The sequence below is a fragment of the Mauremys reevesii genome, linkage group 3 (genome assembly GCF_016161935.1).
Source record: "Mauremys reevesii isolate NIE-2019 linkage group 3, ASM1616193v1, whole genome shotgun sequence".
Lineage (NCBI taxonomy): Eukaryota > Metazoa > Chordata > Testudines > Geoemydidae > Mauremys > Mauremys reevesii.
Genome location: NC_052625.1, coordinates 91053240 through 91073824, shown reverse-complemented (window position 1 = coordinate 91073824; position 20585 = coordinate 91053240). Strand labels below are relative to the sequence as shown.

The following is a 20585-nucleotide window of genomic DNA, read 5'->3' as shown; positions in this document are numbered from 1 at the left end:
AATATATAACTAAACTATTGTTGTATATAAAGTAAATAAGGTTTTTAAAATGTTTAAGGAGCTTCATTTAAAATTAAATTAAAATGCAGAGCCCCCCGGACTAGTGGCCAGGACCCGGGCAGCGTGAGTGCCACTGAAAATCAGCTCACGTGCCACTTTCGGCACCGTGCCATAGGTTGCCTACCCCGGTCAATAGGAATACTCATTTGTGCATGACAGGACTCTGTAGCATGGATATCAAGCAAGGCTGAACAATGACATTTTCAGATTGTGTGTTTCAACCTCACAGCCACCAACAAATAATCTTTAGCCACAAGAATGAGGGTCTGGGGTGGGGCAGGAAGGAACACGCTCTGAGTGCTGATTATCAATATATTCCATTGATTGTTCAGTGCCCGGTAGGGCCAATCAAACTGGTTTAAATGAAAAAGCAATTCAATCATTTCCCCAAACTCTGGAGTTTTGCACAAGTATGAACAACAAAATTTCTTCAGGATTTTGCTGAGAAATTTCCAGCTCAATTTTGCAGATTCCAGAAGGCCAGACAGTTCAGAGAAGCAACTTGGGGAGATTCACTCATTATTGTAAGGTACAGTGCAGCTGTGCTCACATCCACTAACCCAAACCCCCAGTTCTCACATGCACTGGAACAGCATTGCCTCTGGACTAGTCTGTCTACAGCCCAAATTTTAAATCTACACCCACATTCACTAGCAACTAAATTGTGAGTGTAAGTCTGGAGACCTGCACCCTAATTACCTGATTGTAAGTGCAAATATGCACCAGGAAATTACATCTTATTTGCATCTGGAAATCCATTAGGCAAGTGCAAATAGTACCTGCCAAAAAATTGAACGATGGGCCTTCGCCCTTTTAAAGAGCTATTCCTATAAGCGATCTTCTAACAACTTACCCACAATGATGACAAAAGCAAAACTAGCCAGCGTCAGTGATGAGCCACTGCTGACCATGTTGATAAGCAGCTGGAATAAAGGATATAGCAGCAATAAGGCCCAGAAAAGCCAGTTCAAAAGAGTCCATGGCCGCCGAGGTGGCACTATGGGAGTAGCGGGATAGGCTCCTGTTCTGTAGTATTCTTCTTGAAAGGCATCCTGGTTAGAACAAAGAAACGTAACATTTGAATCCCTATTGGATAACAGAAGCAGCCTTCTATAATTCTGATATTTCTCTTGCTGAACAGTAGTTATTCTGACAGGAAGATCAAACATCAAGTGATGGCTGGACATCTTGTGCTTTTTAGTGAATGAAAGCTCATTCTCCTGAGTACATACTGATTAGCATTCCCTTCCCTTCCTTTGCTCCTTTAGATGAATCTACATTCCTGCAAGTCTGCAGTTTTAATGAGGATCCAGTCTGACCGACACTCAAAGAGGAACGTAATGTGCACAATTGTGTGTACATTCTTACACCCATAGGTATAGGACTGCTGTACCTACAGGCAGCAGTGACAGCCATCAGACAAATAGCCTTGGTACATCACAGAAATGTCTAGGAATGCTCTCGTCATCAAACCCTCTGTTTTCTAATGTTTTCTGCAACATGCATCTAAACAGTTTCCACATTCCAGCTGAGAGTTCAGGGTAGTACCAGCTGACCTCTTACTCCAGAGAATGTTATTCCTCAACACCTACCTTTTTGGCAGTAGACTGATGCTGCATGTGTAACTCAGATTCACAGAGCATGGGTCTTTATCCTCCCTCTAGAGCAGTGGTGGGTAACCTGCAGCCCGTCAGGGTAATCCGCTGGTGGGCTGCAAGACAGTTTGTTTACATGGACTGCCGGCAGGCAAGGCTGCCTGCAGATCCCAGTGGCCACGGTTTGCCATCCCTGGCCAATAGGAGCAGCGGGAAGCAGCACGGTCCGAAGGGACACCACTTCCCGCAGCTCCCATTGGCCGGAAATGGCGAACCGTGGCCACTGGGAGCTGCAGGTGGCCATGCCTGTGGATGGTCAACATAAACTGGTGGTCTGCTAGTGGATTACCCTGATGGGCTGCATGCGGCTTGCAGGCTGCCCACCACTGCTTTACAGGCTTGTCCACACAAGAGGTTTGACTCTCATCTGGTTTTCAACTAGAGGACTTTTTCCTGTTACCTTAATTAGGCGAGGGTTGTGCTTGTAGCACTGAAGGTCTTAATTCCAATGCCATCCCCTACATCATAGAACAGAGATAAGCATGTGGCCCTTAGCTACTTGCTCAGCTCAAGCTCGCTACTTTAACCCATTCCCACTGAAATCAATGGGGAAAAAAAACCCTCCAACTGGCTTTGGGATGGAGCATCCAGCCCTTGCAGCAATGTTTACCAGGAAAAAAAAGAAATCAGCTGAAGCGGATGGATTTACACCAGTGTGAAAAACATTGTAAGAGAAGTCAGAATGAGGCCATATCTCCCTGTCAATCAAGTTACATTGCCAGCTTTGTGACAGAATTCATTAATAACTCTTCAGCAGCCAGTATTGCCCCAAACAGCTTAGGAAAGGTCATTTAATTTATGCTTTTTTACATGTACTTAAACTGTAATTTACACTAGCAATTCTTTAACCAATATTAATTTGAGCAATTACAGGCTACTGCTGTTTTATCCAATTCCAAGTGAACATACAACTTTCAAAAGATTATATAATAATTAAAATGTTATTCTCTCTTTTTAGGGAGATTAGAGAAAAGTATTGCACTCTCTCTCTTGCCTGTGAACTAGAATGTACTAAAATCATTATAATCAATTAACTGTCTTGGGCAAATTACCCAAATTAAGATATTTTCCTTAAGTGCCTTGAGGGTCTGGCTTATGAGCAGGTTAACCTAAAGCCCCTCATCATTAGTATATTAGGTCATGTCACACATATAGTTATGTTTCTAAATACCAGCATTAGTCGGGAATTCTTAATTTTCCCTTGCTGTTAAGACACCACCACTAGGGGGATTCTGCACTACCTTTCTGCACTATGGCCAAAAGGGCTAGCATGATCCCTCGATGCCGAAACAGGGGAATCTCTAGTAGGGTTAGGGAAGTTGTATTACCTGTTTGGCATTGATATAACTGCTACTGAAATACTGTGTCCCATTCTGGCATCCCGTACTGGTCTCTTTCTGTCAGCTACCAGCAAAATCCACATGCCTACTTATGTCCTTTTAAACTGTGTGGATTTAATTCAACATGGATGGACTCAATTGATTTCAACAGAGTCACTCCTGATTTATACCAGTGAGAGAGAAGGAATGGGCTCAGGGGATCTAAAAATATCAAAAATATTTAACTTGCTCCTTTTATTATCCCAAAATGTATTTTCCACTTTGACCTTCAGATGCTGGTGTCATTAATACAATATGGTATATTTAACACAAGTAACTTTACCCGATGAAAAGTCAAACTGAAAGAACTGAAATTTATTTTAATAATCACAATTTTGTGTACAATGAAATTATGAACCCGACCCCCTCAAAAGAGCTGAATATCCTCAATTTCAACTGAAATCAGTGACTCAAGGGTGTTCAGTACTTCCCAGGAGACACTCAGCAGGATCAACTACTAAATCTTGAATTACATGAGTTTTTTTGCTCTATCTGCTTTCAATTTATTTCCAGTTGCTAAAGTGCTTTAGGTTATTGTTTTTACATCAGAACAGAAATGCCTACTAATGTTTGTCCTGAAGCCTATGACAACTGCCTCCTGAATAATGAATGGGACAGATGTATATATAGAGTCACCAAATTTGGGCTGTTGCAACCTTCAAATTCCGCCTTGGTCTGAAAGTTCCAAAGTCTGAATCCTCTTTGGGTTAGTCAGAAATAAAAATTGGAGAAAAAACACATATCCAAATCTTTTTATACATATATAAAGACTCAGAATTGTTTTTTCTCCAATTTTTTATTTCTGACTAACCCAAAGAGGATTCAGACTTTGGAACTTTCAGACCAAGAGGGGATTTGAAGGTCGCAACAGCCCAAATTTGGTGACTTCCTGAGCATTCTGAAAGATGTATCTGCTTAAGGGAGGTCCAGGATTAGGGGCTCCAAGTATCCCCTCATATGAAGAAACCCACAAGAGGGGAAAATATGCTGTAAATATAATATTTGTATGTTACTTATAGTGTTCTCCTGTGGATTACCCCATTCTCCTATAGATGTACGTTGCTAAGTCCGCCATTAATCTCCATGGCAATTTGCCATCCATCTTCTTGCCAAATTGTGTCGTGGGAGCACGTTCACGAAGAACTGGGGCAAGACCAATAAATTCAACATCCACCTGTGTCTATGCCACGTGCACTCTGGTGTTCAGAGGCTGCAAGGCCATTGCATTAATTCTCTGTGCCACCTAGTCCATTAGCAAAATATGCCATATCCACGAAAGATATAAAATTTTGCTACTCCAGAAGAACCAACTCTACAAACTTGATTAACAGATTGCTCCATTATGCAAATGTGTCCCATGGACTGAATTACTGTCTCCATCTCCTAGTTATGTACATAGTTCAATTAGAAAGTTGAAGTTAGAAAATCAAATGTTTTACTAGTGCTCAATAATATGAACATATTCTCTTCTGACCTACACTCAGCATCCCATTTGTTCAGATAATTGGGCTGCCACAGCTGCCGCCTATTTGTTTAACCCCTCAGTTAATTTACCCAGGAAATAGGAAAGCATAATCACTCTTGTAGAACAGAATATGCCCCATTCATCAGGGAATGGCATCCACAGGAGCATATGGGGAAGGAGCAAAAGAAGGTCAGAACAATAAAAGGCCATTTTGAAGCACACTCCTTTGTTTTGGTGGAGGAAAGGTTCTCAGGTTTCAGTGTTTGTTGAGAGTTAAAATTATCTTTGGGCTCACTGAAAGTGGAGCGTTTGCTGTGGAAAAGAAATGTTTTGCTGATTGTCATGTTGCCAACTCTCAACATCCAAAAAGCAAGAGTCAGCACCCAAAATTGTGGTTTTAAAAAATAGTTTATGTTAGGGTTCCTTTGATCTGCATCCTGTGTGCTGTGACCCTAACAGCATCCCAATGCTCACTCGTATGGGTAGTGACATTCAGCTGGCCTGACCAGCTGAATGTACCCAAACTCACTAAGGTCATAACCCGTATCGAAAAGATATTGTGTAAAATATTAATAGAAAGTTAATAGCATACTGATCATTAATATTAGTACATGGTGTATGTGTGGAGGACAAATTCAACATAATTTCCAAGACATTTGTAATTTTATCTGTGTTTCTGCTAGGAATAAGTGGTATTTGTTTCCATTACCAGGGCCATTTATCTGCAAAGGCTGTGTTTGTTGGGTCTGCTATAATGGCTAAAACAGGAAATTAACCAAACTGAAATGGAAAGCACCCCTGTATTTACACTCTACACACTACAGTAATAATCTTTGTGCAAAATATGCTTTGGGAGGTATCATTTGAAAACTAATATCTTGATTGTCAATATCATCAGGAAGAAATGTATGAAGCAACATTATACATAAAATTATGAATTCCCCCTATATAATATAGTTAGTGTTTACCTCAATTTACATACAAGTAGTAAACAGGGTCTTTGAGTCAGAAAGGGGGGAAATGACAGGACACAAGGCAAGTCTGCATTTCAGCATACACAGGGGAAAAGAAAGAGCCTGGAGCCACCTTCACCAAACTCCATGTCACCTTCTTCACTGTTTTAATAAATTTTGTTTAGAGGGGTAAGTCCCAGAAAAATTTACTTCAAAGGGTGACTGGACTGTAAAAGTGAGGGCAAAACCACCCCAAGGCATCTCTCCATAGAATATAGAAGTGTAGGACTGGAAGGGACCTTGAGAGGTCATCTAGTCCTGCCCCCTGCACTCAGGGCAAGACTAAGTAATAACTAGACCATTTCTGACCAGTGTTTGTCTAACCTGTTCTTAAAAACCTCTCTCTCTCTCTCTTTCACCTAAGACTATAAAGCAGGGATAGGCAACCTATGGCATGGGTGCCGAAGGCAGCACGCGAGCTGATTTTCAGTGGCACTCACGCTGCCTGGGTCCTGCCCACTAGTCTGGGGGGCTCTGCATTTTAATTAATTTAATTTTAAATGAAGCTTCTTAAACATTTAAAAAACCTTATTTACTTTACATACAACAATAGTTTAGTTATATATTATAGACTTATAGAAAGAGACCTTCTAAAAACGTTAAAATGTATTACTGGCACGCGAAACCTTAAATCAGAGTGAATAAATGAAGACTTGGCACACCACTTCTGAAAGGTTGCCGACCCCTGCTATAAAGGAACCAGCCTTTTGATGATGGGGGAAATCCTGACCTGAGAATTTGGTCATCACTGGTGCTGGGAACACACGGTAAAGATTTTACCTTGATCCAAGTCTAGCTTGTTAAGTTTTAGCCACTAGAAAAAAAAATTATATTTATTTCTCCTGTAACTATTTCTGACTTTAATGCCTTATATTTGTACTGACTTAAAACCTCTCTCTGTAGTTAAATAAACTTTTTTTTTAAATTAAAATTAATCCAGTGGTGAGTTTAAACTTAACTGTCCAGTAACTCCAGTTAAAATAGCAAACTGGGCAGGGACAACAGACCTTTAGTATCTGGAGAGGGCTAGGCAATGCAGAACACACGTTTGGGGCAAAATCCAGGACTGGGAGTGTGTTGGGTTACTACCCTGCAAGTAGTAACCCAGGCTGGTGGGAGCCAGAGTGTGACTGGAGTGTTGTTGACAGGCTGCTGAGGTCAGAGCTGCAGCTCCACACAGACACTCAGGGTGTGGCCTGCATTGCTGGAAGTCGATTTGTAAGCGGCCTAGGTTGGGAGCAACAACAGCAAAGCATTGTGAGGCACCCAAGGTTGCAGGGCAGACAGTGATAACCCCTCACTGGTCTGGATTGTATCCCAGAATGCAACAAATGGCATCTCTGATTAGAAAATGCATAATTGAAACTTGACAAGAAGGTGATAATGCAGTAGAACCTCCTTGTCTAAGGAAACAGGGTCATGTCCACTGGTTTCCATTAACTACACTGAAAATTCCCTCATTTATTCAAACCCATTAATCCAAACAACATTGAGGACATTTATAGATATTGTATGGATTTAAGCCTGGACCCTGCAAAGCAAATATTACTCTGTCCTTGATTCATGTTGTACTTTAATCACTTGAATGGTGCAGGATTAAGACCTAGTTCCACTAAGATCAGTGGTACTATGCAAGTCAAAACTGGAGTTTTTCCATTGACTTGCACAGAAGCAAGATCAATCCCTTACGCAGGTGTTTAAAGCAAATCCTCTGCTTGGATGCTTTGCTTTGCTGGATCAGTGCTAGAGTGCTCAGCTCTTTGCAGGACTGAGTCCTTAACATTGAAACAATAGTTCTGGCATGCCCCAGGTACACTGTGACAGGCCAAAGAAATGCATTGCCTCAAGAGCAATAAAAAACAAACATACAGTAGTATGTCCAGTAACACAGGACACGCAACAGGAAGTAAACTCAGTAGCTAACAGATGCCCACCTTGGGGTGCCTCACCTCATTTTTAAAACATATCCCACTCATATATAGGTTGGCTGATAAGTACATATCTTGCAGTGCATTATTGCCCTTTTAAATACATCATTTGTTAAGTTTTCAAAAATAATCTGAAAATATTAACCTGCTAAAGAAAATGCATTTTCAAATATTCCTAATGTGGCTCTGTTACTTATTATCCAACTTAAAATATATACTTTTAAAAAAATTGTGGTACAAAATTAGAGGGCATTATGGTTTTTCCTCCAGTTTCTTGAAGAGGCAATCAAGAGTTCCTTTATCTCAAAACTCTCTGCCTCCAGCCCGGGGAAGCATATGGATTTTGAGTAAGAGCCTGATTCTGCTCTCACAGACACTAGTGAGAGTCAGGAATAACTGCAATGAAATCAGTGGAGTTTCACTGGAGTAAAAGAGGCATGCGAACAGGGTCAGACCTTCCTCTGTCTGAGCGGAATCCTTCAAAAGATTAAGAACTGGCTGTGCAGAACTGCATAGTCTTCCTTCCTATACTTAATGGAATATTAGGATTTATAACTAACTGGGTGTAGCCCAGTGTATATTTGGTAGAAGAAATTATACTGTATACCCAGCCTACTTGTGAACCTAGTACAGGATATTTTTAGACTGTTTCCTGGCATTGCCTGAACATTAGCCTGTAAGAAAGATCAATAAGACATTTGATAAGTAATACAAAGGCTGTGATGGAGAGACAGAAGTAGGGGAGGAACTGGAAAGCAATAATCACCACCTGGTTCAGTTCAAGTGTTCTATTGTCAATTGACTAGATATCGTCTTGAGGACAGAAATTCCAGGGAAGAAGCCACATGGTAGAGAGTAGTAACAAGTGGCACGTTAGTGACCCATGAAAGGACCATGTGTGTTCACTTTATACCTTCCACAAGATCGTAATGCAGAAGGTGACTTCATATCCTTATTGTGGAAATATACCATTTCTGTCCCCCCCAAACCATGCCTCAGTACCATGATTTTGGAGCCGGGGGTGGGGGCAGGAGTGAGCCCAAAGACAAAGCTGACAGAACTATATCTACAAGATCTTGAAAGTAATTTATACTGTATGTCCATATTAATAAGCTGCTTAAAGGAGTTATGGATGAAGCCAAGAACAGGGCTAGAACTTAACCAGGTCAGGAAAAATGTCCTTACACAAACAATTTGAATACAGAAACACAGGAAGTGGTATAGCAGGTGGCTTAGTATTCCATGGATATGTTGTATATAGAACAGGTCTTGGCAGACCCCATAGCCATCCTTGGGTCTGAAAAGTCCTATATTATAATACATCAAAAGATGTCACTCATACATTTCCTAGCTAATCAAACTCGACCCACATTCCTTGCACATATTGACTCCCATTGACTGAAATGGGAGTTTTGGGTGTGTAACTAATAGACCTGCAAAACATTGCCTCCTATGTTTATAGACTAGGAAAACTCAGAAGCTGAGCAGTTCTATCACTCTAAAGATGCCACACTCAATTAACAGAAAGACACTGACATACCTATTTATCATTAAAGTGTCCTACATTAAAATTTGTTTTTTAAAATGTATGTCTCCTACACATCCTGTAGCAGAGATAGCTGCTCAGCCCATTCTGCTAAAATTTTTATGACTCGGTAAAAAAAAAAAAACAAAAAAAAAACTTCACAAGTGGGAATATTGAATCTTCCATCTGCCGTGTACCCAGAAAGACTCAGTTATGAGGTCTTCTTGCATACAGCACTTTTAAATGCCTTCTCCATGATTCAGAGGCAGCTACCATTTTGTATTCCTCTGTTCTCTCATTGAAACTTTATGTATGTTCTTTCAATATAAAATAAAGGTGATCCTGATTGACTGACAGGATAAGGCTGCTTTGTGTGTGTATGGAAAAACTGAACACCTGCCCTACTAAAAAGCTCTGCTACAGTATACATGATAATATGAATGTAAATTATTTATCACCATCTAGTGGTTGCAAACAATAAACCAACCTTTTCTTGATAGAGTTTGTGAAGCCACTTAGAACATTCCTGTTCGTCTTCTGGGACTTCCTCTAATGGAATCCGTCTGCAAACAGTAAAGAAGAGATAGCAAAGAAAGAGTACAACACACTCATATTGTTTGATGTGGAGCTTAAAACTGAAATCTAATTAAAATACTACTCATTTACTTTACTAATTATTTTGTCCTTTTTGTTCTGCCTTTTGGAGGTACAAATACTGGACATAGTGACGTGTAGTTTCAAGTGTAAGAGCCATATATAGTCTTTAGAAATATCTGGAGCTAGAGATACACTGTAAAAATTGCAGCTCAATGAAGACCTCTTCCAGTTAATATGATGGTTTGCATTTTTGTATTTCTAAATAAAAGTTTCAAATAGGTTAACTTCCTACCACACAGATTACGTCATCCCAAAATTTTGTTTAAATAGCTGAGCACTCAGAGGTAAAAACTTGTTTCACTTTGCAATTAGGGTCAATCACATTTAGTGCTTTGGAACAGCTATTCCCAGTGCTTAAAATGTCTTTAAAAAACATTTGTTTTATTATAATTGTAATTTACCAGTAAGAAAAGGAGATAACTATGAAAAACTACAACCATTTCTGGGAATGAAAATTACATTGGCCTTGGACAAGGACTTGACAATGTTCACTTCTAGAACAGTACCCAGAGCACCTGCTAACCTAAAGCACCAGTGAAAATTTTAAAATCTTATATCTCATAAATCACCACCACCAGAAATGCATGTCCTGTGTGTTTGGAAAGCTGCAATTTTTTGGGCTTTGTAATGGTATGAAGTAGCCATTCAAAGTCCCAGCAATTCACAAGATACCAGAAAAAAAAAAACAACCATTCTGATTAACGTAATTCCTGTCCCCCCAAAACTCCAATCCTCCCCTCTTGAGAACTGCTACAAATAGAAACTAATACTTCCTTCACTATTGGCAAGCTGGAGTGCAGGCTTTCAGTGGAAAACATTCTTTTCCCTCTAGAAATCCATGAGACAGCAGGTGTTAAAGTGATATGATAATTTAAGTAGAAACAAACAGATAGGTCATTAGAATCTTAAAAATGCAAATTGTTTCATGATCAGCAAGACCTTGAAACACTTTGCTGGGCAAATATGATGCTTCCAGGATCAAACTTATCAGTGTTGGTCCTGAAGCAGTGACCGGAAAGTTTAGTGCCCACCCCTGCGCTTACTTCAGGATCTACACAGGAAGTTCAAAGCGGCGGAGTAACAGTGGACTAATGAGGGCCGTGTACAGCAAATCTGTGTTCCCAGAGCCACCCTGCAGGATGATTCAGGGCTCGCAGAATGGAGAAAAAGGAAAAGGAAGGCATGCAGGGAGACACATGTCCTACTTTAAAAGGATTGTTGAACACCTATGGTTAGAACAAGCTGCTCATTTGTGAGCAGTATATGAGCTGGCCACCTGACCACATTCTTCAGGCAGCACATAGAGATTCTAAGGTGCGCTAATGGGTATGGTAGCAACCTCTCCCCTCCAGATCTCTTGAGAGCTTGTTGCTATCGATATTTTTCACTGGCAGTGTGTGGATACTCGGGGGTGTGTATATACAGTGGCTTCCTATTAGAGCTAGTTGAAAAATTCTGAAGGGGAAAAATTGTGTTACAAGTGCCATTAAAAATAATGAAATGCATAGCAGGGTACCTATCGCCTGATGTTCTGTGCTCATGAAAGTAAACCCCAAAATACAAACAAAGGAGCATTAGCCAATTGAATTAACACAACATTTAAATTCACAGGGATTCCAGCTACAGATGAAAGCTTCAGATTGCAGCCAAGAGCTCAGATTCTGCTACTTGGAAGCTGCATCTGAATCAGCACGTCTCCCTTTTGTGGGCAGTGCCGTAGGTTTCCCAGTACAGCAGGGAATACAGCATTATACTTCCACTTCTGGGGGACTTTCTAGCTTCAGTGGCCTGCCACCTAGATTCTGCTGGTGGAACCTAAACTGTGAATAAGGTCCTATATATTATCACACCTCTGCAGAGTGATAGCAGATTATGGGACCTTGCTGGTTGGTAGAGAAATCCAGGACATGGAGTCCAGGTATTTCTTAGTGCAACTTGTTTTATTTACACTATATGTACTAGTACCTACACAGACGTGGTCACACAAAACACAGGCCGACCCCTCTTACAGGATCTCACCCAAAACAACAATGGCATGTCCACTGGTAGCAACTAACTAGACAATTCTTGGGGCAGACAGACTAAGGCAATGGGCAAACTCTTCCACAGCTTACAAAAGCTCCCCCAAAATAAAAGTGCATCACAAGATAAACAATCCAGCATTTCAAAGATAAAACAATGCTCTTGTTCTAAGGAAAAATTAACTTGTAAAACTGTGTGTAACAGTGTACTCTGGAGAGTCCTACCATATATTGACAATTTGAAAACAGAGCTATAAATGTTCACCTGAGCTCCTTTGAAGAAAGTTTTACACCAATTTGTTATCAATTACCTGCAAGAAAAACCATTTCCCTGCTTGTTAGTAAATACACACACACACAAACTATGAGCACGGATAACTTGCCTTACATATAAATCTGCATGGTATTTCTTCCCATTTAAAACTCCCAGCAAAGTTGGATTCTCATTATTTCTAAAATTGAGCGTAGAATCATACACAGCTGACACTACAAGGGGAAAAAAAAAGCTGTTTTACTGTTTGTAAAATCAATTTTCAAAGTTAATAGGGTGGTCTTGGTTATATTTAAGGTGCATTTGAAATGACATTTCATGAGCAATTTCAATTTTCCATATTCATTCTCTCTCAGAGAGTGGGTACATTTAAACATATAGCCTCCAGCAGCAGCTGACAATAGTTAAAGTTGTAAGCAATGTCAAGATGACATGGACAATTCAAATACACATTAGTAGAAGCAGAGCATTTAAGCATGTTTTTCAAGACCAATACCAACAAAATTTACTTTTTTAAAGGGTTATCTTTTTCTCCTATGATGAACAGGTGGGTGGGTGAGAGAGGGGAAAAGAGAAGAAACTAGAAGTGATTAATACAAGAATGAGAGGACACCCAAGGAAATTGAATGGTAAAATTAAAACTGATAAAAGAAAATACATTTTTGCATTAAGTGAATAGTTGAAGTCACTGCTACAAGATAGTGAGGTCAAAAGCATAACAGGATTTACAAAATAAATTAGTCATTTAAGTGACTAACATCCACACCTGATCTAGAAAGCATAAAGGTTTATCTGGGATATGAACCCTCTTGCTTGACAATATAAAAGTTTAGGAACAAACCTTCCCCACAGTTTTTCCATCCATTATGGGGGTCTGTAGCGGGGTGGTTACCCGCTCCTGCCCTGACAGGGTTAAAAACAGCCCAGGAGAGGGCTGTGGCTGGGGCAAGAAGCCTGGACTGATTGGGGAAAGTAGGCTCAGCTGTGGTCATGCCCCAATCAGGCCCCTATAAGAGGCAGTGAGCCAGGAGCCCACTCAGTCTCTCTATGCCTGTAGAGGGAGAAGGGCCTGGCTGCAAGGTGCTAAGTATGGACCCTAGATTGGAGCAGGGCTGGGGAAAGGCCAGAGGAGCTGGGACCTCCAGCCTAGGAAAGCCCCAGGATGCAGGCCTGGTAAGGCCTATCAGGTATTGGGTTGCAGGGGGCAGGCCACAGGAAGCCAGAGGCAGCAGGTCCAAACCCCTTTGCCTGTGATGAGTGGCTTATACTGCAGTCTGCCCCAGTGAATGGGGGCTAGATGGAGACTGCGCAGTAGCTAAGACTGATGCAAAATGGGGATAGTGGGCGGGGGTTCCCCTGGGTGGGGGAGACCCAGAACTGTGGTGGTACTGCCAGGGGGCAGCAACCAGTTAAAGGGGCACCAGGGTCCTGGGAAGGACACAGGGGCCAGAGTGAGGCAAGGTGGATCACTGGCCTGCAGAGGGCACTCCTGGCTGAAAAATGAGCTAATTCCCCAACAATGACCAGCAGGAGGCGCCACAGGGGTGAGTCACATACCCTTACAGGGTCTTGCAGCCTCTTCTGAAGCATTAGCTACAAGCCACTGTCGGAGACAGGATACCAATTTAGACTTATCTAATCTGGCATTTCCTATGTAGGTACATGACTAAGATGAGAATCAGTGGGACAAGCATTTCACAGAAATGAACTGCAGCCAAACTCTCAACAACTAGGGAATGAAACTTTCTGGAATTCATGAGATGGCCTGAATATTTCCCAGAAACAATAAAAAAAATGGTAAAGTCTTTAAAGTCTTTAGTTCATTAAAATAGAATGTCAAGGTACAGCTTAGAGAAAGGGCACAGGAATAGTTTACAGAGATGGAGAGTTTTTATTTTATTTTGAAGAGCAATAGACTTCAGAAGCCCAGAAGCTAAATACAGTAGAACCTCAGAGTTACAAACAGACCAGTCAACCACACACCTCATTTGGAACTGGAAGTACACAATTAGGCAACAGCAGAGACAAAAAAAGCAGCAAATAAAAGTACAGTATGGTGTTAAACCACTAAAAAAAAAAGTAAAGTTAAAAAAATTAGAAAAGATAAAGAAACTGTTTCTGTGCTTGTTTTGTTTAAAATAGTTAAAAGCAGCATTTTTCTGCTGCATAGTGAAGTTTCAAAGCTGAATTAAATCACTGTTCAGCTGTAAGCTTTTGAAAGAACAACCATAATGTTTCATTTAGAGTTACAAACATTTCAGAGTTACCAACAACCTCCATTCCCGAGGTGTTCGGAACTCTGAGGTTCTACTGTACATTGATACAGGAGTTAGCCTTTGAGATGCTATTTCTCTGCTGGGTCATAGAATTGGCAAACAGAAATTGGTTTTTCTGACCTGATCTACTCCCATCTGAAAGGGGAGGGGCAAGGTCCAAAAGCACGAGGGAACTGTTAGTGTACATCAACAGGGGTCCCAGGGACACAATATGTAGCAGACTAGTGTGGGGTAGATTTACATCCCAGTTTGCCACAAATTAACTGTCTGTGTGGATGAGCCCTAAATCTGTTAATTCTCTCTCCTGGAAACATGCTAAGAATTCTGACTTTGCACTGCATAGAATTTTTCCTGGAACTGTGGGATCAGACATCCTGTATGAACAGGTATTGAGCTGGAAAGCCTAATGCCTGCTCAGCAAACCCAAACAACATGGCTCAATTCTCGTCCCACTTATTCCTGGCCCTGGATACATCCAGAGTGATTCCAATAGGTGTAAAATCAGTTGAGAGAAGAGAACTGGGTTCATAGCATGTAGGAAGTTTGGTTTGATCTTTTAGAATTTAGCATACAACTGCAGGGCACAGTTCTGCAATAACCAGCCACCATATGCAGACTATTTAGATTCCACTCTAAAATCCAACCCAGCCCTGGTTTTAAATGTTCATGTTCACATGGTGTTTTCAGCGGATTCTTTTTATTGGAAATAAAAAACAAACATGAAACCCCCACTGAAGCACATTCCTAGCAGCATGTTTGCACACTAAAGATAGGAATGATCCATCTTTTCAAGGTCTCCTATTTTAAAAGCCTCTTAGGGTAAGAAGCGCTTATTAATCCCTGTAATACATCTTTAAGGATAAATAGCGGTAATGAGACAGTTTAAAGCTACTTGTGTAATAAGGAGTCTGTGAGGTTAATCATTACTTAGCAGCACAGAAATCATAAAAACAGGATTCACCCAGCATTCATTCTGTTGTCTTACCCTATATACACATTACAGTTAGAGCTTGTCTTCAGAGAAAAGAAAAGAGATTCCTTTTCAGTCTGACTAACCTAGAGTATGATAATCAGTCCTGAGGGGAATACTTTTTAAGAATATAAGCTCATTTGCTGTTTGCACGACACTGCCAAATAAAAGACATAATTAATACTGTACTCAGGATTAACACTCTTATTGGGAACTAAAGTAACTGTTCAAAGCTTTTCCACTTTGTAAGCACAGACAAGGCACAACTGTAAATTTATAACACACAACAATGGAGGTGTCAAAGAGAAAGATTGAACAAGACCAGAAGTTGCTGGAAAGTGTCTATAAATAAAGTGGCATTAATACAAGTTGTGTTTTCTTATTCAAGAATTGTTCAGGTTTGTGCAGCATATGGGAAACAGGTTTTACTTTAAAAAAAATTAATGCTTTACAACCCATAACTTGAGTTCAGCAGGAAGTGGTTTTCCCCTCCCACACAGTTTTCCCGTGCCGAATCTGGACCAATAAATAAATAAAATAAATCAAAATATTAAATTTTCAAAAACAAATTATTGCAACAAAAACATTTCAATTGACCCAATCAAAAACCTTTTTTCATATAGTTAGTTTTTTGATTTTGTCCTATTATTTCATCATTTCTTTTACTATAAAATTTACCTACATTTCAAAAAAGCATTTTCAAACTGAAAAACAGAATTTTGTTTTGAAAATGTTGAAAAAGGACATTGAATTTCTCATTTTAAATTTTGAAAAAAAAAAAAGTTTAGAAATTGCTATTAAGGAGGAGTTGGGCCAGTGCATCCGTGACTGGATAGCTGATCTCAATTGGGTTTAAAAAGAGAACACCTAGGCCTAAAGGGGGTCGGGGGGAAGAGAAGAGAGAGACAGACCCAGTGAGTCTGAACCACTGAGCTGCAAGAAGCAGAAAGTTCCCTGGGAGGGGCTGCCAGCATCCCCTGGGAGAGGAAGCAGTGGGAACCCTCTGGGGGGGAAAGGGCCTGCAAGAGGAAATTCTTGGGGATGGTCCTCAGTGAACTGAGAATGGAAGACTACTGCAGGATGCCCTGAAGCAGGACAGACAGAGAGGTAAAGGGGAAAATCTCCAGATGGGCCAAGGAACTGAGTGGATATTTTGCTTATGTTGGAGAAATAAAACTGCCTGGGAAGACTGTGTGTGACAGTGGGTCCTTTGTGAGCTGGGGAGAAAGCCAGCCAATTACACCAACCATTTCCCAAAAAAAGGTTAAGTTTCAATGAACTGTTATTTTCTGACTAAAAAAAGTTTCATCAAAAAATTCCCAACCAGCTTGAATCATACACTTAATAGAGTGTCCAAAACGCTGTTTGCTTTACAACGCTTAACAACATGAGTGAATCAGGCCAAGGACTGTTTTAAAATTGGAGACACGGCCTTTTCCAAAATCCCAGATCCCTGAGCTCCGGGGAAGTCTAAATCTTGATCAGCACTGCATGGCCCAGGCCCTTGTCTACTTTCCTTGAGGAGACAGGGTTCTGACTGTGTTCCTTAGCCCTTCATTGTACATGTTGGTCAACTCCTACATAGGATGTGTGCTCCCTCTCGCCTTCATGTAACTGAAGGGGACTATGCTGGGCTGCCCAATTTGCAAAAGACAAAGTTATCACTCTCATAAAAGCTATACAAGAGTCATGTTATCTGCCTCTCTTGTGAAAAGCTCTACAAAATCTGAGATACGTAGCACATTACTCATTGCAGAATATTTCGTTACGGGTAACTGTTCAAGACATGCTTGGTAAAAATCTGATCATGTTGAAGTCAGTTGGAATTTTGAGATTGACTCAATGGGGTCAGGACCTTTTGAACTGAATTAGGTTGTCTTATCTATAAGTTAGTGTTCTAACTGCATACATATCCACCACTCCAAAAGGATTGCTAGGTGTGGGCTCGCTATCAATACACAGCTAGGTCAACAGAAGAATTTTTCACCACCCACCAGCAGCCCCCTATGAGCTCCTCCCCAGTGCCTCCTGCCCACCAGTGGACCCCATTAATCAGCACCTCCCCTTCCTTTCCTCCCCCTTCCACCTGCCGCAATCGTCTGTTTTGCAGCATGCAGGAGGCTCGGGGGGGGGGGGGGAGAAGAGGGAGGAGCAAAGGCCCCGCATGCTTGGAGGAAGGGACAGAACAGGGGTTGGGTGGGGGTGGGAAGGGGTGGAGTGGGGGCTGGCCCTGGGAAGAGCCAGGGGGTCGAGCACCCCCCAGCACATTGGAAAGATGGCACCTGTGGTTGGGACTTAACTACATTGGTTACTCAGGAACCAATAACCAGTAACTATTCAGTGGCAGGGATTTTTCACGTCTCTGAGTGACCTAGCTAGTTTGACTTAATTTTCTAGTGTAGACCAGCTCCTGGTGTTAGCAGGGTTGTGTTATGTCTCTGCCAGAGCAGAGACAGTGTGAGTGGTCAGCACTCAATGGTAGTATATTCAAAGTAAGACACATTAGGACAATGGGTTTGCTCTAGCTGGGGGAGGACACTTCTTCCTCTTATCGGAAGGGAGAGGGGGTTTGGAATGTAATGGAAAGTTACCACGGCAGAACAAAAGAAGCTGATGAGCTCAGCAGGAATCTTTAAATAGACTGGGGGCAGGGAGGAGCCATTTTGCACAAGATTAAGAGGAGAGAGACTGCTCTAGCAGCAGGGTAAGCAAGCCCCCACCTGCCTGCTTGACAGTACACACATGATCCCCAAGGAAAGGGTAACCTAACGAAGAACACTGCATTCAGAGTGTTTTATATGATCCGCACTCTCCTGCGCTTTACATTAACTAGGAAAGAGAATAAAGATGTTAGACGGATGTGTGTGTGCACGCACATGCTACTTCATGATTTCATGCCCGAGAGCTAAACGGTAAATCAGAACCTTCATACACTTTGGGGGCATCTGGGAGACAGGTGTGTTCAAGTATTGAGGAATCTGAATGGTCAACACAGTGCCCAGAGGGGCTAGGTGGCTTGACAGTGGATTCTACCACTCACAGGGGGTGCGAGATAGAATGTCTGTGCTCTGAGAGTGTGTCTAAGGACCTCATGATTGAGGCAGTATATAGACTTTATTCAGGCTCCAGGAGCTTGAAAAGCCTCAGGGACCCAGAACAGAGAGGATTGGATTCCTCTCATGGAAATGCTAGCGGCTGGCTGGCAGCGGGCACTCACTAGAATGTGTGACATTAGTGGTGGCGGCGTGTGTGAGATCGATGACAGTGGGGAATTACCAGTAAAGTGCCAACAGCAGTGAAAACAAGTACTGCAGAAGGGAAGAGCAGAGAAGTCTTGGTCTATTCAGGAAAGGAATAGCAAAAAGAGGCAGGGAAAATGAGTTATGAAGAGCTGGAAAAAAAAAAAGTCAATTGGTTGAGACATGCAGAGAAAGGCAGGTCAGCACTGAGGAGTGAACAAAGGCACCAGTAGCTGACCTGCTGTTCTCAGAGGGCCAAAAATGAACGATGGTCCAGAATCACAGTAAACATTTAGCCCATTGGCAGAGTCCAGCAAGCGAAACCTCAGAGATACTTTCCTAGAGGGACGGAGGGAGGAGGCTGAGAGGTCCCAGCAATGATTGAGGACAGACCTGCAAGTAGACCAAGAGAAGCTGCAGACTATCTAGAAACTCAGTTGTTTGAAGCCCAGGAGCAAGACAGAGCAGATGGAAGAAGCAGCACCACTATGAGGAGAGAGGGGAGGACAAAGATACTTAGCATCAACTCAAGATGAAGAGATTGGGCCAGCAAAACCCTAATCTGGTAGATGGAGCCAGACCTCATGTGCCTGTCCCAGTGGGTGGTGTAGACTCCAACTTATTTCCTTGCTTTGGGGAGGGCTATGCCATGGATGTGTTTCGAAACACTTTGAAATGAGGGTGCAAATTGAACTGGAGGAAGCAGGAGGACATAGTATGGTACCTGGTTCCACACAGTCAAGGATTAAGTCCCTCAACATTTTCACCCATATGGACAGAGAGGACTACAGTAGAACCACTGAATTACAAACACCTCAGGAATGGAAGTTGTTCATAACTCTGAATTGTTCTTTCAAAATTTTACAACTGAACATTGACCTAATATAGCTTTGAAACTATGCAGAAGAAATATGCTGCTCTTTTTTTTTTTTAAAGTAGTTTATGTTTAACACAGTACTGTACTGTATTTGCCTGTCTTTTTTGGGGGGTACGTGTGGGGGGGTTGTGTTGGTCTCTGCTGCTGCCTGGTTGTGTACTTGCAGTTCCAAATGAGGTGTGTGGTTGACTGGTCAGTTCATAACTCTGATGTTCTACTGTAAAAAGATTATGGGTGATGTAAACAAGCTTTTTAGTGAACCCCTGAAACGTAAAGATGACAGTTTTGGGGAGTTCAGAAGAAAGGGGCTCTGACCTAAGGTGAGATATCAAACCAAATTAGGGGTTTGGTAAGAAAATGGGGAACTAGTTGAGTAGTTTCCAGGGAAGATGAGGCCTACAAATTAATGGGTTTAGAAGAATTCTACAAACTCTGCCCTTATGACCTAAAATCATGGTTAATGGACAAGGACAAGAGAAGTAACTATAGCCAGGAAGTGGGCAATATGCAGATAGCTGGCCCAAGTCTGATGAAAAAAATTCAAGGGACAGTGGCACAAAGCTGAATGGGGAAGGGGAATGGGCTAAATCCAGACCTGTGGGGGGAGCCAAACCCTAATCAGACCCAACAAAGGAACATGGAGATCTGAAAAAGCTTTTACTGTAACAAAAAAGGTCATAAGATGTTACACTGTCCAGTGCTGGAGAGACCAGGGGCTAGTGATAGCCTACAGTGGGTCCAGGTGGCAGTGACCCTACCAACGGAAAACCCAGATCCAGCCCTGACAGTCAGTAAACCTGATTTCAGACCCAAAAGATAATCAAAAGTTTCGCATTGGAGTTGCATTTGCATCTTCAGCCAGACATTGGAAGAGAATGCGACCCACGTAAGCAGCATGCTTCACAGCACTCACACAGCAGGCCTGACTGTAAAGATGGAGAAATTCAAGGCTGGAATGGCAGAAGTGACATCTCAGCCACAGAGTGGGGATGAGCTGCATAAAACCAGCACCTGCAAGGAGTGGAAGCCATTAAGAATTGTCCCACTCCCAATACAAGGAAGAAAAGGTACAATCCTGTATTGGGATGTCAGGATATTACAGGAGAGTCATCCCTCACTTTAGTACCCTGACTGCCCCATCACTGATCTATGTAAAAAGGGTGAACCAGAATCTGAACGCTGCCAACAGGCCTTCTGTGAACTGAAGAAAGCCCCAAGTACAGACTGGGTTCTGGTAAGCCCAGTCTTT

General features: G+C 41.8%; 1 protein-coding gene across 8 annotated transcripts in view; it reads right to left on the bottom strand.

The window, feature by feature from the left end:
* Positions 1-20585, bottom strand: part of AGPAT4 (1-acylglycerol-3-phosphate O-acyltransferase 4) — a 123830-nt gene that overhangs the window by 13690 nt on the left and 89555 nt on the right. For 7 of the 8 annotated variants that reach the window (XM_039529617.1, XM_039529618.1, XM_039529621.1 and 4 more), the window contains 3 exons: positions 12087-12189; positions 9513-9588; positions 914-1112 (listed from right to left, as the gene is read on the bottom strand). In XM_039529617.1, coding sequence (XP_039385551.1) covers positions 914-1112; positions 9513-9588; positions 12087-12189 — 378 coding nt within the window. The remainder of the gene's footprint in view (positions 1-913; positions 1113-9512; positions 9589-12086; positions 12190-20585) is intronic. The other variant, XM_039529622.1, reaches the window with a different exon arrangement.